This window comes from Macaca nemestrina, chromosome 1 (assembly GCF_043159975.1).
Source record: "Macaca nemestrina isolate mMacNem1 chromosome 1, mMacNem.hap1, whole genome shotgun sequence".
Taxonomy (NCBI): Eukaryota; Metazoa; Chordata; class Mammalia; order Primates; family Cercopithecidae; genus Macaca; species Macaca nemestrina.
The window spans coordinates 122,646,849-122,670,052 of NC_092125.1; the positions used below are offsets into that span (position 1 = coordinate 122,646,849).

At 40.9% G+C, this 23,204-nt stretch overlaps 2 protein-coding genes across 13 annotated transcripts in view; one reads left to right on the top strand and one right to left on the bottom strand.

Moving 5' to 3' along the window:
* Positions 1-2,599: 2,599 nt before the first annotated feature.
* The window catches only part of LOC105479243 (solute carrier family 16 member 4), a 37,384-nt gene continuing 16,779 nt past the window's right edge, over positions 2,600-23,204 (top strand). The window contains exons 1-8 of one of the 3 annotated variants that reach the window (XM_071097173.1): positions 2,600-2,994; positions 4,516-4,634; positions 10,865-10,997; positions 12,022-12,165; positions 12,712-12,873; positions 14,779-15,279; positions 16,971-17,182; positions 18,595-18,688. In XM_071097173.1, coding sequence (XP_070953274.1) covers positions 4,548-4,634; positions 10,865-10,997; positions 12,022-12,165; positions 12,712-12,873; positions 14,779-15,279; positions 16,971-17,182; positions 18,595-18,688 — 1,333 coding nt within the window. In that variant the 5' untranslated portion in view covers positions 2,600-2,994; positions 4,516-4,547. The remainder of the gene's footprint in view (positions 2,995-4,515; positions 4,635-10,864; positions 10,998-12,021; positions 12,166-12,711; positions 12,874-14,778; positions 15,280-16,970; positions 17,183-18,594; positions 18,689-23,204) is intronic. The other 2 variants (XM_011737164.3, XM_011737165.3) reach the window with 2 other exon arrangements.
* LOC105479242 (RNA binding motif protein 15) overlaps positions 10,864-23,204 on the bottom strand; it is a 44,887-nt gene continuing 32,546 nt past the window's right edge. For 7 of the 10 annotated variants that reach the window (XM_011737163.2, XM_011737161.2, XM_071097022.1 and 4 more), the window contains one exon: positions 21,474-22,324. The gene's annotated coding sequence lies outside the window, so the exon portion shown is untranslated. Of the gene's footprint in view, positions 15,756-16,581; positions 18,997-21,048; positions 21,188-21,473; positions 22,325-23,204 lie in introns of those variants that run through there. The other 3 variants (XM_071097108.1, XM_071096988.1, XM_071097140.1) reach the window with 3 other exon arrangements.

Genomic DNA, 23,204 nt, shown 5'->3' on the forward strand with positions numbered 1-23,204 from the left:
ATAAAAATTGTATTGTTTACATACTTTAGGCACAATGATTCACTATTATCATTTAAGGAATGGTAAGAACCCCCCTGAAATCTAAGTTCCCAGTTGCCAGCCAGAGGCCAACCATGTAAACAGGCCTTTCAAAGAATAGGAATCTCAGGCCAGTGATGTTTCAAAGAATAGGAATCTCTTGCCAGTAACTCTTTTCTGCACAAGAATTGAATGAGGGCAAGGAGAGAGTCAACTAAAAATAAAATATCTTAATTCTAGTTGGTAATGCTTATTAAAGTCTAAATCCAAAAGTGTTAAAGATTATTCCTGGGCTGGCTATATTTGACAGTGGGATGAGAGTAATCATGATGATTACCTTGGGTGATGATTGCAAAATCATGCTGCATTCTTGCTGAATAGCTTTAGGGCCAAGAGTTAAAAGGTTAGAAGTTAAGGGAATTGTTTATGTTTCCTTAAAGACCCTATAAGCTTTATTAAGTCAATCAGGTACAGCTGCCAAAATGTTAACTAATATCCCAAAGGTGGCTTAAGAATTCTTTGTTCTTGCTATTAGGCCTCATTTGACTAACGAAAATTATTTTTCATGAACCAAGTACCAATAGTAGGTCCAATGTGTAGTCATCTTACATGATATATTGTTAATCCTCACAACAACCTTGCAAAATATTAGATACACTTTAGAGTTTTAGAAACAGACTCAAAGAGTCTACGGGCTTAAAAAATGACAAAATTGAGATTATCACCAAGCCTGCAGATTTCTGTTAATGCGCCTTCATGAAACATATGTTTGAAGGAGTTATTCTCTGATTTGAAGGAGTTACTCTCTGATTACTTTGCTGCCCTCTTGGCCTCTATGAATGACTTCCTGTTCTGCTGCATTTCAAATCTGACCCCAGGCATTAGCATCGGGAGTTCTCTATCAATACAAAGCCTGTTATAAGATAAAGATGAATAGGAATATGTGTGTGTGTGTGTGTACATATTCCTATTCATCTATATGTGTATATATTCTTGTATGTGTACATATTCCTATATGTATATATGTATGTGTATATATATTCCTCTGTGTGTGTGAGAAAAATATATATAAAGTCTTGCCTCATTTCATCCTGTGATTAGAATTATAGGTAGCTGGCCCATTATGGTGGCTAAACCTGTAATCCCAATACTTTGGGAGGTCAAGATGGGAGGATCGCTTGAGCCCAGGAGATCGCAAACAGCCTGGGTAAAAGGATGAAACCCCCATCTCTACAACAACAACAAAAAATTTTAATTAGCTGAGCATGGTGGCGCATGCCTGTAGTCCCAGCTACTCAGGAGGCTGAGGTGGGAGGATTGCTTGAACTGGGGAGGTCAAGGCTGCAGTAAGCCATGATTATGCCACTGCACTCTAGCCTGGGCAATAGAGCAGACCCTGTCTCAATAAAAAAAGAAATCATAGATAGCCCTGCTTTAAAAGAGCAACAAGCGGGCCACCAAATAAATAAATAAATAAATCAGTCTTGTTTACTAAAAAATGTTTTCAGGCCAGCCACAGTGGCTTATGTCTGTAATCCTAGCACTTTGGGAGGCTAAGGCAGGCAGATTGCCTGAGCTCAGGAGTTCAAGACCAGCCTGGGCAACACGGTGAAACCCCATCTCTACTAAAATACAAAAAATTAGCCGGGCGTGGTGGTGTGCACCTGTAGTCCCAGCTACTTGGGAGACTGAGGCAGGAGAATCGCTTGAACACGAGAGGCAGAGGTTGCAGTGAGCCGAAATTGCACCACTGCACTCCAGCCTGGGCAACAGAGTGAGACTCTGTCTCAAAAAAAAAAAAAAAAAAAAAAAAATATATATATATATATATATAGTCTAGAGTGTATTCATAATTACAAACAGCTCTCTGGAAAGCATTTGCCTTCTCTCTTCTGGTTTTCTCCTTCTGCTGAATGTTTATTTGATCCCTGCCACCAGCATCATGTAACCGCATAATCCTTCCATGGTTACACTTACAGGACACCCTCCCAAACAACTAAGCTGTCCTTCTGCAAGCACTTTAATCAAAAAGTGTTATAGGGTTTGATTTTAAGAACCTGAGAAGCCTCTTGCTTTTTAAAAAGGAGCATGCATAAATATGTGCAGATTTTCCAGATAAAACTAAAAACACATCCTTTCATCTAAAATATACTCTGGTTTAAAATCTGGAATATTGGTGTGGGAGACGAAAGACAATTTCCCATTTGACTTGTTTGTTTTGTTTCATTTTATGTGGAGGGTAGAGTAGAGGGAGGAAATGGGAAGAGAAAGTTGAATTATCCCAGTAATTTTCTAGGAGTCTCAGCCCTAACCATTTCCAAAATAAAAAACCATCTCGTTAAAGTTACTACGAGCATACATCTTTTGCAGGAGGTGGTTGAGGTAATCAGGTCTCAAAAATGCAATTAAAATGGGGTCTGAAACCCCAAATTAGTAAGCAGAATCTTTAGTCAATATACAAAAGGCCACACGAATGGGTTGAGCTTACTGAAGATTACTGTTTGTGGCCCAGGAAATGCCTCTCTCGCCACCCATCCAGTTTTATATTCTCCTGTAAAATAGGCATGTCATGAGAAGTTCCCTGAGGAACTTTGAAGACAAGTGTATGAGAGCTCTGGAGCCCCATCCGCCTGCCCTGAGCATAGTCGCCAAAAGGACTTTCCACTTAGTTTACTCTGCTTGCTTTTGAGCCTGCGGCAAAAAATTCTACCTTCTGAGCGACTGTGGGTGGAGGGAGGGCCTGAGATGACATCAAATCACAGTTCTTCCTCCTCCCCTCAGGAAGTAAAGTCCACTAGCAGGAGGGCCTAAATCGTCTGAGCCCTCCTTGGCTCTTACAATGCTCGCTTGTTTTCACAGTGCAGTAAAATGAAATGCCTTAGAAAAAGAGTAACATTCCAGAAAATGGTGTAATTTATTTTTCTTCCTTAATTGCCCGATCTGTGGAGGATTTCTTTGCTGAACACCACATCAAAGGTAAGATGGGAATGGGACTGTGTGCTGGGTTGGTTTTCTACGACGTCTTCGATGACTGGCATCTCTCCCCACCCAGCCTGCTCACCAGATGGCCATTCTGCACACCCTGCCAGCTGACTTTCCTTTTCAGTTAGAAACAGTCAGCCTTCAACCCAACAGGGAAAATAATGAGTACTGTTCCCCTTCCTCAGAACATTTACATTTTCTTTTTGCTATCATTCTTTATATATACTTGTTTGTTTTACAGAACCGATTGTGAAAAGGTAGCACAGTGTCATGTTACTCCTGAATACTTTAGCATGTATCTCCTAAGAATATTCTCTTGTGGAACCACAAGATCACCATCATATCCAAGAGGTTAACCTTGGTATTCTGTATTATACAGTCCATATTCAAGCTTCCCCAATTGTCCCCAAAAACTGTCTTTTACAACTTTTTTTCTGATCTAGGATATATTCAATGAGCGGCTATCGCATTTCGTTGTCACGTCTGTTTAGCTCCAAAAATATTTACATTTAGCACGTGTTTTCTAAGGAGAATTCCTAAACTCAAGGCTTCCCTTCCCTTTCTATCTCTTAAGTCAAGAGTTCACCCAGAGGACCAGCAGGGTGATGTACAGCTTCCCCAAGAAACTGGCTTGCAGACCTGGGGCGAGGGACACTGAGTACAGTTTTCAGATTGGCCACCCCACAGTCACTGAGGTCAGGCTTTCCAGCTAACTAAGTCCTTAGTTGCATCAGGCAGACTTCATCTGTAACTGAGGGGCTTCAGAAAAATTACAAGTGGTTTTATATCAGAGGAAAAAAGGTTTTTTTGCTGTTTTGTTTTAAATTCCAACTTTTATTTTAGATTCAGGGGGTACATGTGTAGGTTTGCTACAGAGGTATATTGTGTGATGCTGAGATTTGGAGTATAATTGAACCCGTCACCCAGGTAGTGAGCATAGCACCCAATAGGGAGTTTTTCAACCCTCCTCCCTCCCTATCTTGTAGTCCCCAGTGACTGTGGTTCCCATCTTTACATCCATATGTACCCAATGTTTAGCTCCCACTTATAAGTGAGAACATGCAGTATTTGGTTGTTTCTGCATCAGTTTGCTCAAGATAATGGTTTCCAGCTGCATCCATATTGCTGTAAAGGATATGATTTTGTTCTTTTTTATGGCTGTGTAGTATTCCATGGTGTCTATGTGTCACATTTTCTTTATCCAACCCACTCTTGATGAGCACATAGGTTGATTCCATGTCTTTGTTACTGTGAATAATGCTGCAGTGAACATAAAAGTGCATGTGGCTTTTTGGTAGAACAATTTATCTTCTTTTGGGTATATACCCAGGAATGGGATTACTGGGTCAAATGGTAGTTCAATTTTTAGTTCTTTCAGAAATCTCCAAACTGCTTTGCACAGTGGCTGAACTAATTTGTATTCCCACCAACAATGTATGAACATTCCCTTTCAGATAAAAAGTTTAAAAGTTTAGTTTCTGGTCCACTGAATCAACTGTCTTGGATTTATCACAGGGATCTTCTGCATTTAAAATAGAAGAGGCATCATGCTGAAGAGGGAGGGGAAGGCCCGACCTTACACTGAAACCCCAGATGGAGGATGGGGATGGATGATTGTGGTTCATTTTTTCCTGGTAAGATTTCGCTTTTTTCCCCCTTTCCTATTGCCTGAAAGCAGGCTTTCTGGAGAAAGGCTCAGGGCTGCCTACAAATAAGATCACTTAGGAAATCTTTGGCACCTGACTGGAGGGGTGGGCAGGAACAAGGCCAGGAGCTGCCAAAAACTGCTGAAGTCAGAGGCCCATGCCCAACCTAGGAGAAAGCTGAAATGTTCAGGAGCGAAAGCAGAAATGTTCCTGGGCTGGGTGTGGGGGTTCACGCCTATAATTCTAGCACTTTGGGAGGCCTAGGTGGGCGGATCACTTGAAGTCAGGAGTTCGAGACCAGCCTGGCTAGCATGGTGAAATCCCATCTCTACAAAAATTAGCTGAGTGCAGTGGCGTGCGCCTGTAGTCCCAGCTACTTGGGAGGCTGAGGCAGGAGAATTGCTTGAACTCAGGAGGCGGAGACTGAAGTGAGCCAAGATCCTGCCACTGCATTGTAGCCTAGGCAACCATGAGAGACTCTCTCAAAACAAACAAACAGAAATCCAGTCCTCTAATCTTCCTGTCTACCACCTCTTAAACCTGAGAATGTTCAGTCACAATCAGCAGTTCTGTACTGGCTGCATGGCAGTTAGGGTTTGGGGACAATCATACTTTTAACCATCCCAAAAGTAGCACTGAGAGGTGCTAAAAAGTGCTCTGGGGGTGGTCTCCCCAGTTCAGCCCAGCATAGATAGAGCACTGCTGGCACAGCCCCCTCCACTGATAAGGGGTGGGGACGTTTCCTCTGGCCTGCTGTCTACTTCCCAATCCATCCCCACTAACTATAGTTTATGCTATCTATATTTCCAATGTGTTTGGAAAGGGAGGACACGGATTTTGAAGGGGGAGCCTGATTTTTCTCCTTCACCTATAAGCAACTAGACTAGGCATTCCATTTTTTAAATTAACTTCTTTCCCTCACCCTCCCAGGGGTTGAGGTGTGACAGTGGTGATCTGCATCATCAGCATGCCCATTCCAGAATGTCGGTGAATCCCAGCTATGCCCCACACAGCTCTCCAGAGAGCAGCACCAGCGGCACATGCACTCAAAAAAATACCCTTCTTGCCGACACTTCTCCCCTACTCAGCCCTACAGTAAGCAGCTCACAGGGAAGGGTAGCACAAGTCCTGGTGCCTTCTAATAATCCTATAGTTCACATGCAGATAACTAAGAACTCTACAAATAGGATGGTGGGAAAACATCAGGCCTCCACCCTAGTGCTACAGAAGTTAGGGGCAGAGGTCCCCAGCCAGGATTTATGTAATACAAAACTCCTAACACATAATGGTAGTACTTGCTAAACATTAGCTTCAGTACTGAAGAATGTGGAATCTCATTTTCCTCCCAGAAATGTTACTAATAGGGAAACTAAAGGATGCCCTAAGTCTGAGAGCCCTTCCTGTGGCTGGGCCACCTCCCTAAATCATAGGTTTTGCAGAATGGGCACTGTTGGTGAGGATCTCTAATTCTCCTGCCTTTCTCCCCAGTAACCACTCTGACTTTTTCTACATTATCCTCTGAGGATAGAATGGTTTTTGACCAATTCAGTTGCTCGTAAGAAAAACCATCTAATAACCAGATTAATAAACACTGTACCACTTTTAGGGAGTGATACTGCTTACTAAGCACAAAAAATGCACTGGATCCTCAAAATGTTAACAATAAATTCAGAGGCTAATCCCCCACAGTTGTAATGTGCACACTTGAATGACTGTGCTTTTGTTTCTGTATGACTTACAAGTGTTCTTTTCTATAACAGAGGAGCTCCTGGTAAGTGAAAAATAACAATGTTCTTTGGGAGCTTCCTACTTAAAAAAAAGAGAGAGATTCATTCTAATCAACTTGCCACACTTTATATATTTGTATGACTGTTTTCTGTATTCAGTCTGTCTTACTAGACTGAATGTTCTGTGGGGGCAGGGCCTTCGTCTGCATTGCTCATGAGTATATGCTCATTACTGTAAGCCCAGTGCCAGTATACAGCCTGGAACGTAGTAGGCACTCAGTAAATACTGTTGGTGGATGGATAGATGGGTGAATTGATAGCTGCACACATTTATGAATAAACAAATAAGGATGAAGGGGATAGTTGATGAAACTGAAGAGATGCGAATGGCTCTTGAGGCTATGAGAAGCCAATGAGAAAAATTAAGCAGGGATGTCATAGATTTGCATTTCAGAGAAATGTGATAAGCAGATGCTACTGAGAGGTCAAATAGGAGAGAAATAACAAGAGTCTATTGGTTTAGCAACAAAAAAGTCCCATAACCTTGATAAGAGCTAGTACAGTGGAGCAGTGGGGGCCAAAGGTAGTGACCTTTAGTTTTCAGTGGAGTAGCAGAATGACAGAAAGCTGAGATACCTAATAGAGTATTTTTTACAGAAACTTGTCTGTGAAGGTCAGGAGGAGCTATGGTGATACTAGAAAGGGATGCAGGATAAGAAGTTGTTATTAGATAAAACTAACTCTGACAAAGCCTGGTCCCTGTATTGAAAATAAGTCACTGAGGCTGATCCAACTCCTTTCCCAAGACAATAATTAAAATGATCTAGTGAGGAAACTCTTACTGGAGGTGGGGTGTGGGGGAATGCCTGCTTAAGGTGTTCCTGCCAGATTCAACCCAATTAACTGCTCTTAAAGACAAAAAGAAAATGAGGGGACTAGAGAAGTTCTAGGGTTTTAGCTTTATTTTGGAGTGAGTCATTTACCATGTATGATGTGGACTCTGGTAACAGAACTGAAACCTACCAAGCTTGGTCTAAGACATGGGATTATGTAGAACAATGCAGATTTATGTAGTCTGCTAAATTAACTAAGAAAAAAACCTACACCTTGGGAGAGAGTTTTAATATCTTTGAGTCAAAACTCAAACAAAGTTGGAAGACTTCAAGTTAAGGGACAATAAGCATGGTAGGTGCAAAGGCTCTGCCCTTGGTCTTCTTGATACACAGTGGACACGGACCCAGTTATTAGAGACAAGTCCTAACCATTCACTGCTGCTACACCCAGACATCAAGGACAAATCAGAGACAAAAAGCTCTGAACTGGGGGACCAGGAGCTAGCTAAATTTATGTAGCTAAGAATATAGAGGTCAACATCCTCTAGATACCAGCACAGAACAAAAGGAAGTTTATTTTACAGAATGATGCATTTTAGTACTCCTTGCTCATGAAAGGACACAATCACCACATTATTATGAACTGACAGAAGAAAGTCCAAGTCATTTGAGATCTGTGTATATTTTCTAGCCTAATTTCTAGCCTGACAGAAGTGCCTTAGAGGAAAATTATGGTTATAAATTGCCTAAATGGAGGCCTGATAAAATGTCTTTTTAACTTTTGAATATATAGTCCTGGCGTTTATAGCACTGTTCATTCTAAATAAGTTTGTTCCTTTTATCAAATCAGAAAGGGGAAAAGTATATTAAGAGACTTCTTCCTCACCACTACCACTGTTGCAATTTCTGAGCATCGCCAATAGTGATGGGGTGAAAAGAAGGGGGCAGGTCTTGACGATTATTTAAAAGCAGGGGCTGAGGGAGGGAGGTATCTAAGAGAAAGCATGTCTCTCATTCAAATGAATGAGTGAATGGTACCAATAGAAAAAACTGAAAAGAGTAGGCATAGGATAAGGGAAATGTGAGTTTATGTTTGGACAAGTTGACTAGAAGTTATAAAGATCTGGTAGACAATTAGAGGAATTTAAAGCTCTCGGGAAAGCAGAATGGAAACCACAGTTAATTGTTTTGAGTGTTAAGTGCCAAATATTAAGTACTGTATCAGAATTTTCTCAATTACTCTTCACAGTCTTATGAGCTAGGTAACATTTTCATCCCCCACCGCCGCCCCTCCATCATAAAAGAGGAAGCTTAACCCCTGTGATGTGCGAAGTAGTTTGCCCAAGGTCACGCCCTAGTAGGAAGCACAGCCTGGATGCAAGTTAAGGCAGACTGATTGCAGAACCCTATTCAGCTACACCACCATAAGTATGCAGGTGGTAATTAAAACCTTGAGAGTGAATGATTGTCCAGGGAACAGGTATTAAGCGAGATGAGTACAGAACTGTAACAGATGGGCTGAGAAAGTGGCATTAATGAAAGGGAACCTAAGGCTTTGTGGTTCTTTTATTATTATTAATTTTGAGACAAGGTCTCACTGTCACCCAGGCTGGAGTGCAGATAGTGTGATCACAGCTCACTGTACCCTTGACCTCCCAGGTTCAGGCGATCCTCCTACCTCACCCTCCCAGGTAGCTGGGACTACAGGTGTTATACCACTACGCCCAGCTAATTTTTTGTACTTTTTGTAGAGACAGGGTTTTGCCATGTTCCCCAGGCTGGTCTTGAACTGCTGGGCTCAAGCGATCCACCCACTTTGGCCTCCCAAAGTACTAGGATTATAGGCAGGAGCCTCCATGCCCAGCTGGTTTTGTGGTTCATAAGCAATGCACGGCCAGGTTGAAAGCAGAGGTGGCCTTGAAAAGCCAGTGCTACCGAAACAAGGAAAGGAAAAGGGGAAGCCAGGAAGCCCCTGGAGATAGAAAGTACACATGGCTCCTGGGCTTTGAGAGTGAATGCAAACCCTGGCTAGGTTTCCCCTCTAGACCCCTGTGGGATCAAGTATGACTGTTACTCAAAAAGGGAAAGAAAGAATAGCACTTAACAGCCCCCCAGCTAACTAGAATTCTGAGAAATAAAAGTTAATACTCCACAGAAAGAAAACCTCATCTCCAAAGCAGCAATTCTAGTGGAGTGCAGGTAAGGAAGATTAGGTGGGGCAGAAAGAAAAGGATGGGGCACCTGGCCCAACCTTAAGGTGACCATACATCCCAGTTAATCCAAAATTAAGCACCCCTTTTCACTCTTGAGTGTCTCAATTTGGATGATACATTATATGGTCAACCTATTTATATATCAAGTGAAGGAAGGTACTCAGCTTAGCAGCAGAGTTAAATCAAAACTAATCTAAGAACTGACAGGAATAATTATTCCTCTTATGGACAAACACTTTTCTCCCACAAAGGTAACTGAAATTAGCTGTCTTTAACAGATGCTACTGAGGGCAGTAGAGGAGTACCGGATCTAGAGTCAGTCTAATCTGGGTTCAAATCTCAGTTCCAGTACCCCTATTTTAAGCAACTTTTTACCTCTCTAAACTTCATTTTCCTGATCTTGGAACTGCTGTCGCAAAATTATAACTGAGAAAATTATTACGGAGACAGAGATCTGACCTAACCAACTCCATCTTGCTTCTAACTTCCAAGCTGTCCTTGTTCATTCCCATGTGTAGGCTGAACTAACTTTGGGGAAAACTTAGTTGATAGCTTAATTTTGAAAGAGAAACTAACAGCCCTTTCCAAAAAAAAAAACAAAAAAAAAACACAAAACAAAACAAACAAAAAAAACCACCTCCTTTCTGCCTGGGGACTAGATTGTCTTTGTAGGATTAAAAATTAGCCATAAGATTAGAAATTATGGTTTAGGAATCATACAGCTGGAGGCTACAAGACAGACCCTCCCCAAATTGCTCGGAGGATAACATCACTATTGTGAAACCTAAGATCAGTGCTTGAGATAATTTGCAGACCCTGCACTTGATGGATCAGCTGGCACCACCCAGATTAATAAACTGGTTTATCTGATCATGAGTCCCCCCGCCCCTGCCCCTGCCCCTGCCCTTCCATCCAGAAGTGACTAGGCACAAAAGGGCAGCTTTGTTTCATCTCTCACCCAACCAATCAGCACTCCCAACTCACTGGCCTCCCACCCACCAAATTATCCTTAAAAACTCTGATCCCCAAAACCTCAGGGAAACTGACTGGCATAATAAACTCCAGTCTCCTGCACAATGGGCGCTGTGGGAATAACTCTTTCTCTACTGCAATTCCCGTCTTGATAAATCAGCTGTATCTAGGCAGCAGGCAAGGTGAACCCATTGGATGGTTTATTTGGTATAAATTATTTGGTATACAACACTGGCATGCGTATTCCAAAGCCATGAAATGAGGATTAAATGAGATGTTTCCATTTAAAATGCTTAGCTACTTTAAAAGTAATGACTTCCCCCATAAAATATAAGATGTATAATGAGGCTCAACCAATAAGGCAAACTGGTAAATAGTTGTAGGTTAAGGGAATCATAACTTCTAGTAGCCGTAATTGCCTCTGTAATGGCTGACTTACCACCTGAGTTGGACTCTGGTCTGCTTTGATTTAGGTGAATGTGTTTGTGATGGGGATGACCAAGACTTTTGCAATTTTCTTTGTGGTCTTTCAAGAAGAGTTTGAAGGCACCTCAGAGCAAATTGGTTGGATTGGATCCATCATGTCATCTCTTCGTTTTTGTGCAGGTATAAGGCTGGCAATAAGCTTGCTGTCCAAAGAGAAAAACCACAAAGGGCAATTCCAAGATTCCTATTCCAGACTGAAGCATTGCTAAAATTCAGGTTCATTATGTAACACTAAGAAAGTAAGGAATTGCAATATTTAGCTTCCACTTGACTTAGTAACAAAGTTGGGAGAATCAGCATTCAAAGAAAGAAAGATGAAGAATTATTAAATGCCATGATTCAGTATTTCATGCATTGCCTTTCCAGTCTGTTAATGCCTTAATATGGGTTCAGTGAGTAAGGCCCTCAACCTGGAAGTTAGGCCATGAAGTTCTAGTTATCTAAGTATACTCAGAACAATTATATTTATTTATTTATTTATTTGAGACAGACTCTCACTCTGTTGCCCAGGCTGGAGTGCAGTGGTGTAATCTTGGCTCACTGCAACCTCCATCTCCCAGGTTCAAGCGATTCTCCTGCCTCAGCCTCCCACGTAGCTGGGATTACAGGCGCCCGCCACCATGCCTGGCTAATTTTTGTATTTTTAGTAGAGATGGGGTTTCACCATGTTGGCCAGGCTGGTCTCAAACTCCAGACCTCAGGTGATCTGCCCACCTTGGCCTCCCAAAGTATGAGATTAAAGAGCCACGGTGTCCAGCCTCAAAACAAATTATAGAACCAATTTCTCCTCTTTTATTTGGAGCTGTAACAGGATGGAAGAGCAGATAAGTGATTCAACCTTATTCTAGTCATTGACCACTATATGCAATCTTTTCGTGGAGGTTCTATAATGAATTTCAAAACACCTCCCCTCCAAACCTTATTTGCAATAAACATTTTCTTTTAAACTCCCCTTCCAAAAACTAAAATAGTGTGAGACTAGTGATATTAAAAAACCCGATATGAAAATATTTTTTGAAGAATACGTAATACTTCAAAGTAAACAGTCCTCTTGCTTTCCTTGTCATTCATTTAAATCGCCATCAGAGGATAAGAGATGCCAGATCATATTTACCTAAGAATTGCCTTTCTTTCTTCTCTTAAGGTCCCCTGGTTGCTATTATTTGTGACATACTTGGAGAGAAAACTACCTCCATTCTTGGGGCTTTCCTTGTTACTGGTGGATATCTGATCAGCAGCTGGGCCACAAGTATTCCTTTTCTTTGTGTGACTATGGGACTTCTACCTGGTGAGTTCCTTGTAATTATGTGACCATAGAAGGATGGGAGTGGTGGCTCACACTTGTAATCCTAGCACTTTGGGAGGCCAAAGCGGGTGGATCGCTTGAGTCCAGAAGTTCCAGACCAGCCTGGGCAACATGGTGAAACCCTGTCTCTACTAAAAATACAAAAATTAGCCAGGCCAGTGGTGGCACATGTCTGTAGTCCCAGCTATTTGGGAGGCTGAGGCAGGAGGATTGCTTGAGCCCAGGAAGTTGAGACTGTAGTGAGCCGAGCCTGTGCCACTGCACTTCAGTCTGGGTGACAAAGTGAGACCCTGTCTCAAAATATGTATGTGTGTATGTATGTGTGTGTGTGTGTGTCTGTGTGTGTATATATATATATATATATATATATATATATATGCATCTATCCATAGAAGATGGAACAGGACCCTTCCCTTCTACTGTTCCTGGGTCCAAAAGGCCTATTATCTTGGATCCAGGAAATTATCTTTTCTGGTACCAAGCCACTTAATGTGAGAGTGATTCTAAACTATTATGTTTTTCTTTTAGGTTTGGGTTCTGCTTTCTTATACCAAGTAGCTGCTGTGGTAACTACCAAATACTTCAAAAAACGATTGGCTCTTTCTACAGCTATTGCCCGTTCTGGGATGGGACTGACTTTTCTGTTGGCACCCTTTACAAAATTCCTTATAGATCTGTATGACTGGACAGGTAAGTCATTCTAAGTTTCTTTACTATCAACTGTGCAAGATTTAGCATTCAGCTTTCTCCCTTTGAGAACTGGAAGTTAAGACTTTTAGAGCAATCGATTTCACAAGGTATTGCAAGAGAGGAAATGAGCATAATTTCTAAAGTAAATATGCTTCTCTTCCCTGGAGAATACATATGCAGAGGAGATCTTGAAATACTTGCAGGCTTTGCCAGCTCATACTCAACTCAGAATTTACCATAGGGCTCAAAGTCTGAGGAGATGGAGGGCATTCCGTGCAGCTGGAAACAGCTTGCAGTAAAAGCGATACTCCTGGGGAAACAAGGCGTCCCCCTTCCTCCCTCAAAACACTCACTTTTCCCATTTTCCCTTTAAGACAAAAATATGCATTTAAAAAACGCCTCCTCCATCAGACTCACTAAAATAGATGAAAAAGAAAAATACTTTGGTAAAAAGAGTATGTTCCTTAATAGTTTATACAATGTCAACTATAAATTTTCACAAATGAATAAAAAATGATTCATCTCACAATTTTCTTTGTAACTAAGATATTTGGATTAAAATAATCTTAAACTACTGGAAAAAATATATGTATATGTATGTATTCATGCCTATTGCTATCTACATGGCAGTTTTGTTGAATCTTTCCTAACTATTCAGTAGTCTCATGGTGAATGGGACCAGCTGACAAATCCATGATAGGATAGCAGAACCTATAGCCTATTCTATCTTTAGAAGCACCATACAAGCCATAGCTTTGATCAGGACATGCTGAATGCAAGCAACTATTCAGCTTCAAAGGCAGATTAGCATCTGTCATCTTTTAAGGAAGATCTAAAAAATGTCATGGGATGAAAGGCTATCCATGCCTTCCTCCCCCTGCTTTTTTTTTTTTCTTTTTTCTTTGAGATAGGCTCTCTTTGTCACTCAGGCTGGAGTGCTGTGGCATAACATCGGCTCACTGCAACCTCCACCTCCTAGGCTAAGTGATCGTCCCACCTTAGCCTCCCAAGTAACTGGGACTGCAGGTGAATATCACCACATCAGGCTAATTTTTTTTGTATTTTTTGTAGAGACAGGTTTTCACCATGTTGCCCAGGCTGGTCCTGAACTCCTGGGCTCAAGTGATCTGCCTGCCTCAGCCTCCCAAAATGCTAGGACTATAGGCATGAGCCATAGCACCTGGCCAGGTGTCCCCTCTTCTAAGGTTGTTTCCAAATGATTTATTTCATCTTATTCTATTTTTTCTGTACCTAAATCTGTACTCTCACTTCAGGATATTTAAATTTTCTTTCTTTTTTTTTGAGACGGAGTCTCGCTCTGTTGCCCAGGCTGGAGTGCAGTAGCGCAATCTCTACTCACTGCAAGCTCCGCCTCCCAGGTTCACGCCATTCTCCTGCCTCAGCCTCCCATGTAGCTGGGACTGCAGGCGCCCGCCACCGCGCCTGGCTAATTTTTGTATTTTTAGTAGAGACGGGGTTTCACCATGTCAGCCAGGATGGTCTCGATCTCCTGACCTCGTGACCCACCTGTCTCGGCCTCTCAAAGTGCTGGGATTACAGGGGTGAGTCACTGCCCGGCCTAAATTTTCTATTTAATATTTTAGCATTTAAAATACCCTCCTCTCCCTCCAAAAACTTGCCCCCCCCAATGCTTAACACAAATAACCACCACCTCTCCTTTTATCCCATCTATTGGTGCAGCTTTCTGGTTCTCTATCTCCAAAGCACTACATTAGTACATGGATACTGCAGTGTATATGACTAATAAGTCAAATCGGAGACAAAGTAATGTTTTCAAGAATTAATGGGCTATGCCAGTGGGGCCTCTTCTGAGCCTATGAACACAAAGCAATATTGTGAACTGAAAGGCTATTTTTAATTGCTCAATCTCTCCCTCCTATTTAGGTGCCCTTATATTATTTGGAGCTATTGCACTGAATTTGGTGCCTTCTAGTATGCTCTTAAGACCCATCCATATCAAAACTGAGAATTCTGGTATTAAAGATAAAGGCAGCAGTTTGTCTGCACGTGGTCCAGAGGCATGTGCAACAGAAACACACTGTGATGAGACAGAAGAGTCTACCATCAAGGACAGTACTACGCAGAAGGCTGGACTACCTAGCAAAAATTTAATAGTCTCACAAAATCAAAGTGAAGAGTTCTACAATGGGCCTAACAGGAACAGACTGTTACTAAAAAGTAATGAAGAAAGTGATAAGGTTATCTCGTGGAGCTGCAAACAACTCTTTGATATTTCTCTCTTTAGAAATCCTTTCTTCTACATATTTACTTGGTCTTTTCTCCTCAGTCAGTTAGCATACTTCATCCCTACCTTTCACCTGGTAGCCAGAGCCAAAACACTGGGGATTGACATCACGGATGCCTCTTACCTCGTTTCCGTAGCAGGTAAGAAAGCCTGTGTCAGCCTTCTACCCAAAAGGAAAGATCAACTTAATTTTACAAGTTTTTTACATTTTAGCAAAAGCTAAAGAAAAACAAAAGAGGAATTGTAGAAGGGCCAGAGAAAGTAAAATGTTTGAGGCTAAATGGAGCACCTGGGCATTTCCCCGGAAGAGATCTCTGTCACTGCACACAGGCTCCCCTACTAGATAGTGGACACTAAAACAAGTCTTACTCGTCTTCATATAACAGTGTTTGACACAGTAGACATTATTTATTAGATAAATGTGGAAATTTCAAAAAGCTGATGCTCAGTGGTAATAGCCATTGTAAGGAACAGAAAACCCCAGGTAGACAGCACAGTGCAGTGGCTCAAAGGATTGGTTCTGGAGCAAGACTTCCCTGGCTCAACCTCCTGCTCTGTATTTCTTAACTGTGGGAACTTCAGCAAGTTACTTGGCTTCATGGTGCCTTCATTTCATCTGTAATACAGGGATAATAGTATCTACCCTCATAAGATTGTCAGGATCAAAAAAGCAATGCATGTAGAGTTTAGAATAGTGCCTGGCCTGTAGCAAGCATTCAGTAATGTTTTATTATTTGTAGCTAAGGATTTTTTCCCTTGAACTCATAGTAAAACAGATAAATACAACTTTTAAGGCTAGTCACTTATGGATTGTCTGATATTTAAAATAAGTTAAAATGTAAATTAAAAATAAAAACAACTGGCCGGGCGTAGTGGCTCACGCCTGTAATCCCAGCATTTTGGGAGGCTGAGGTGGGCGAATCACGAGGCCAGGAGATTGAGACTATCCTGGCTAACATGGTGAAACCCCATCTCTACTAAAAATACAAAAAATTAGCTGGGCATGGTAGCGGGCACCTGTAGTAGCAACTACTCGGGAGGCTGAGGCAGGAGAATGGCACGAACCCGGGAGGCAGAACTTGCAGTGAGGCGAGATTGTGCCACCGCACTCCACCCTGGGCGACAGAGCAAGACTGTTTCAAAAATAATAATAATAATAAAATGAAAATAAATAAATAAAAGCAACTATTTTAGTTGACTACTCATAAAACTGTTTAAAGACAGAATGCTTGATCTAGAAGATAGGGATTTGGTCAGGTGCAGTGGTCCAAAATACGATCTCCCATTTCCAAACTTACTACATATTTTCAAATTAAGCATAAACTTTGGAGGACTTAATTCCTAAAACTTCATATGCAATTATGAGTCCCAACATCTCTTTTTTAACAGAAGACTTATTTATACTCCAATCTTCTACAATACAATTTCCCCAAGACACTGACCTGAAGGTCTATTTGTCTTTTAGAAACTTCATTTTCTCACTTGCAGGACCTCTTAGACGAAGGGACTGCATGGCCTTCTGCGCCCAGGGTCCTCTGTAACCAAAGATTCCCACTGTAGTGATGATGTAAGCTTTCCAGACACAATCAGAAAAAAACCCTAACTACGGGGGTCTTCTACACAACTCTAGCGGAGACTTTTTTGCTATTTTATTAAATGTATTTGGAATAGGTAAGTAAATAATAGAGCTTCATGGTACACAAATGAAATCATTTTTTTCCTCACATATCCTGGCCTCGGGATGAGGTCATATTACTTGGGAAATGATGCCGTATGCATTCACATTTTTCAAAGGGGCTAGGAAAATAAAAAGATTTCAATATTGTTCCAGGTATCCTTGAGACGGTCAGTCAGATTATTTCTGGATGGGTTGCTGATCAAAACTGGATCAAGAAGTATCATTACCACAAGTCTTACCTCATCCTCTGCGGCATCACTAACCTGCTTGCTCCTTTAGCCACCACATTTCCACTACTTATGACCTACACCATCTGCTTTGCCATCTTTGCTGGTGGTTACCTGGCATTGATACTGCCTGTACTGGTGAGTAGACACACTCATTAACATTGTTAAACCATTCAGTAAAAGCAAATATCAGTAACAATCTCCCCAAAATATGTATTTTGTATTAATTTTATAACTTAAAAAAATCATTTCAAACATCTTAGAAACTCTGCAGCTATATCCTGTCCAGTTACTCATCTTGTGTGTGACGGGGGAGGGATGGTGAGAGGACTATCCACATGGGACAGCAATAAAATTAAAGCAAAAAAGGGATCAACAGGATTCCTTTTTACTTATCAGTCTCCTAGATTAGGCTTGTGTTCACTTCTCTCCTTCAGTTCCAGAAACTTGTTTGGCTCCTTTTAAGACATAATCTTAAAGAAGAGATCCCTGGGAACACAGAGAAAAACGGATTTCCTTACCAGTGTGGTTTCTCTCTTGAAGTTATTGCTTTGGTCCTGTGTACTTTCACAGGGCCATTGTTTTATACTTCCACTCCACCTTTACCCTAAACTGACTCAAAGTCCTTGACCCAGATGCAACCAAAATACTTCTACAAATACTTCTGTGTTCTGGGAACCCCTGGGAATTTCATGGGTTCTCCTTAGAACCAGGTGCTAAACATGCTGGAACAGATTTCCTAGAAAACTTCTGTTCTATCAATATTAGCATAAGTGCTACAGGATATTATACGAAGCTCAGGCAAAAATCAAGCTTCCTAAAGCTGAAATTAACTCCTTGTGTTATCTGATTACTTACAAACCAATGGCTGATACCTAGCCTTAGGGGATTCAAGAATATCACCACCTGGCCGGGTGTGGTGGCTCACACCTGTGTCAGCACTTTGGCAGGCAGAGGCGGGTGGATCGCTGGAGCTCAGGAGTTGGAGACCAGCCTGGGCAACATGGTGAAACCCCGTCTCTACGAAAAATAAAAAAAATTAGCCAGGTGCAGTGGCACGCACCTGTGGTCCCAGCTACTTGGAAGTAGCTCCCTTGAGGTGGGAGGATCGCTTGAACCTGGGAGGTGAAGGTTGCAGTGAGCCAAGATCATACAACTGCACTCCACTCTGGGTGACAGAGTGAGACCCTGTCTCAAAAAAAAAAAAAAGAATATCACTATCAATTCATATTGTAAATATCATTTCCTAATAGGGAAAAGCAGCAAGGTTTGGGGAAGAAAAAGTACCCATGAACCACCTAAAAAATTAAAATGAAAATAAAAACTTGTATTCTTACTAATAAACTGAAACACTGCCTGCCTAGCAGTTACTGTTCACTATTAGTCCTCAGCTCTTTCACAATACTGGGGGCAAAAAGCCAACCAACTCACCCCAGAAGTCACACTGTTCATAGCTTGAGATTATATAAATAGTATTTGTCCCTTTTAGGCAGAAGTCTCTATAGAATTTCACCCTTAATGTGGCTAACACTGAATTCTAATTCCTACAGGTTGATCTGTGTAGGAATTCTACAGTAAACAGGTTTTTGGGACTTGCCAGCTTCTTTGCTGGGATGGCTGTCCTTTCTGGACCACCTATAGCAGGTAACACCTTTCACCACATTCTGAACAAATTTCAATAGCAATAAAAGGAAACACTGATCCAGGATTAATGGTAAACATGTAATGACAGTATCAAGTTAAAAGAAACAGATTATTTCTGCTTTTCCTATATCTACTCACTCCATCACCAATGCAGGAAAATCTGAAGGCTCAGATTCTTGTATTCTCTTAAGATGTGCCTTAAGCAGATTCTTATATTCTTGGGAGTTGTAGGGCAGACCCTGGATCTATGTCTACTTGTCTGGGGGAGACAATCCAGAGTTTTTTCAGAGCCTCAAAGACCCATGATGCTTAAAAAAAAAAAAAAGAAAAGAAAAAGAATAAAAAAGGCTGGGAGCAATTGCTGACGTCTGTAATTCTAGTACTCTGGGAGGCCAAGGCGGGGGTTATCACTTGAGCTGAGGGGTTCGAGACTAGCCTGGGCAACAGACAGACCTTGTCTCTATAAAAGAAAAAACGAAACAAACAAAAATCAATGTATGACTAGCATCCTGTATCTAAACATGAGTCACTTTTATAGAGCTTGAAAGGTATAGGCCTGACACTTTTATTCTTCTGATGTGCCATATGGATGTCCAGGATTGCTTGTTACCTGTTCTTTAAGTATCTTTCTTTGAAAAGAGGCCCTTCAAATTGTGGGTACCAAGGATGGGAGGATACTTGCCCTAAAGGCCAGATCTCTATGGAGAGGCTATTGGGGGCCATTGAAAATTATTATATACAAGTACAGTAAACATTTGGGGAGTTCTCATATGTAAGTTAACTTTAAGATTTAAATTGTAGTTTTTGTTTTTTTTTTTTTTTGAGACGGAGTCTCGCTCTGCCGCCCAGGCTGGAGTGCAGTGGCCAGATCTCGGCTCACTGCAAGCTCCACCTCCCGGGTTCACACCATTCTCCTGCCTCAGCCTCCTGAGTATCTGGGACTACAGGCGCCCGCCACCTCGCCCGGCTAGTTTTTTGTATTTTTTAGTAGAGACGGGGTTTCACCGTGTCAGCCAGGATGGTCTCGATCTCCTGACCTCATGATCCGCCCATCTCGGCCTCCCAAAGTGCCGGGATTACAGGCTTGAGCCACCGCGCCCGGCCTAAATTGTAGTTTTACATTCACCTTTTACCTAACTGGACATTTTATGCTTGCTGAACATTTAATCTAATACTATTATAAACATAAATACTCACACAGAAATATTTCTAGGGAACAGACCTAAACTTCAGTTTCTCACACACCACAGGTTCTCAATGTATTTCAATATACAAATTACTATGACATTTCTAATCATCCACAAAAAGGAACTTAGCCTAAAACCTACTTTTGCTTCTTTTAGTCCTGAAGTAAGACAGAAGGGAGTTGATCTTGTCTCACTATCATTATTTAAAAATTAAGTTTCATAATGATGTTAAATTTATACCTCTTAAGACTCAGAAAGGGGCCAGGCACAGTGGCTCACGCCTGTAATCCCAGCACTTTGGGAGGTCGAAGTGGGTGGATCACCTGAGGTCAGGAGTTCGAGACCAGCCTGGCCATCATGGAGAAACCCCATCTCTACTAAAAATACAAAAATTAGCCAAACGTAGTGGCAGGCACCTATAATCCCAGCTAACTCTGGAGGCTGAGGCAGGAGAATTGCTTGAACCCGGGGGATGGGGTTGCCATGAGCCGACTTCACTTTGCACCACTTCACTCCAGCCTGGGCAACAGAGCGAGATTTTATCTCAAAAAAAAAAAGATTCAGAAAAAGTAAATATTAAAAGAAGGAGTATAAACTAAGGATAACAACAATTGTTACTGAGAGGGCCTGGCATAGTGGCTCACGCCTATAATCTCAGCACTTAGGGAGGCCAAGGTGGGAGGATTGTGTGAGTCCAAGAGTTCCAGACCAGCCTGGACAAGATAGTGAGGCACCATCTCTACAAAAAAATTTTTAAAAATCAGCCAGATGTGGTGGTGCATACCTGTAGTCCCAGCTACACAGGAGGCTGAGGTAGGAGGATTGCTTGAGCCCAGGAATGAGGGCAGTGAGCCTTGATCATGCCACTGCACTCCAGCCTGGGTGACAGAGTGAGACCCTGTCTTAAAAAAAAAAAAAAAAAAAAAAAAAATTCGTACCGGGAACAAAAAACTATGCCACTATCTGAGGTTCAATTAAGGTATACTTATTCTAAAGAAAAAATTTATATAAATATGCAACCAACTCTCTTATTTGCATTTATGAACACACCCCTTCCCATGCTATCTAACACTTAGCCTACGTTTCACACCTGGAAAGCAGGCTAGAATTATAAAGTAAAGCCCAGAATTGTTATATAGGGACTAGTAAAAGGAGGCCAAATACCAGAAGTACCTTGCACAACTACTCTATGGCTAGTACCCAGGACAGTGAGATACAGAAAACAGAGCTCAAACACAGTTTGCTGATGCATTTTTTCAATCTTGATCCTTCTTCACTGGCTGTCCCAGTAGTATCTTGAAACTTTTCAAGCCTATTGGGCCAAAAGTACAAGGAAGTAACAAATACAAGGGCATAGAATATCTTACTCAAATGAAAAAGACAAGCGACAAAACTATAACACGTTTAATGTCCTATATGTCTTTGTATACTTCTTAAAATAAAATGTTTAAATAGTTCAATACTCGAGAAGACAAGGCAAGTTTTCTGAAGACCATTACCTGAAAAGAAAAAGCTACAGGTATATATGTGAGTTCTGAAGTAAATTTGTTGGGTAATGATCTCATTGTTTTTATGAAAACAGACTACCACAGAGCAGATTAAAAAACAGAATATATCACTTTATTTTCAAACTTTTATTTCATACACACACATACCTATGTAATGTAAAATATGAGATATAAAATACTTCTGTCAATAAGACAAAAAAAAGTTAACAAGCTTTTGTTAGCCCAAATCCAGTATATCCTAGCACCATATGTAAGGATAAAAAACTCATATTTTTTTACCCATTAATTCAGAGAGTATTACTTAGGCAGCCATACATTCTGTAAGCTCTACAAAAAAGTCAAAGCAAGTTATAAGGTTATTGCTAAAGCTTACGTAGAAATTTTTAGTCCAGGACGTGCTCCTAGTATCTTAAACAAGATTCTAACTGCAATGCTGTGCCCTTAACCATCTGTTGAAGAAATAAATTACAGGAAAGCTTTGCTCCTCTAAGTCATTCCTCGGTGAAATGACAGAGGACGTTACAAAGGCCATTAGATTTGTTCCTAACTTCTGACTCCAGCAGCAACTACCAAAGAAACATTAGAAATGTTGATGTACAGATCAACTCAGTTCTTGCAGATGTAGGCAGAACTGAGTCTTTAACTGAATCAAAAGGTTTACTGGTGATGAAACATTAAATTATCAACCAAACTTAGAATCTTCAGAACTGTATAAGATTCTCATTTTTTACTTACCTAAATCTGTTATTACCAAATCGCAAAAGTTGAAACTCCTATAAAAGAGTATAGGCATTTTAAATTAGGAATCTAACAAAAGTAAAACTTCTCATAATAATCTTCAGTCAAAACACTACTCAAAAATGGTAACATTTCAGCCATGCTCTTGTAGATCACACAGACAAAAAAGGTAACACATTACATGAACAATATTTCTGTCCTTCCTGTATGAAAATAAAAAAGAAAACAATATTAGTTCTATGCAACATATTTTAATAATTCAAGGAAAGCAAAATAGCACAAGAAATTCATAGACCCATATATACTATTCTTGTATTTTTTAAAATATAGAGAATATGGGCAAGAAAATTATACACCTCGATTTCTTACCTTTCTTTCATGATTTTAAGAAATAACGGTAGCAACAAAATTCTTTACTGAAACTGAGAGATTGAAAGGATGAAAGTTAAAACTTACCAGTCCCCACACCTCCTTTGTAAGACAACGCCCTGCCCACCCACTCTACCCCAAAGTCCCTTCTTATTCCTTTGCAATACTCAGTAACAATTTCAATTTTAATTAAAAAATATGGCCTGCATTGGAGTAGATGAGTTTTAGGATTGTTCTAGGTTCCCTGACCCAGGGTGGTTAGTAGACCTAAGTGTAGACCAAATGTCACACAGCTCATCCAAACCCAACTGCTGCTTTTGGGGTTAGATGGCACCCAGAACTACACACTAGCACAAAGATGGAAGCCTTGGAAGGCTGTGGAAAAATGAGAAGTATTGATATTTTAAGCCTTATTTCTCACAGACTCCTGTTAACAAAAGTAAACCTGCAAAAAAGCAATATAAATACAAAAATAGTGCCTTGGGCAGAAAAGCAAGTATATCTAATCACATTCTCCAACACACAGGGCAGATGTAAGCTACTTACATGAAATTCCTACTTTTCCATTCAAGGCATTTGACATGAAAGCTCAAAATGCTCAAGGCTCAGTTTCATTTTAAAATAAAACCAAGGGACTATATTAGTTGCCTATAAAATAAAACTGAATGCAGTTCCCCACTTCTCCATATTCCCCCCTTTCCCAACTGACAAATG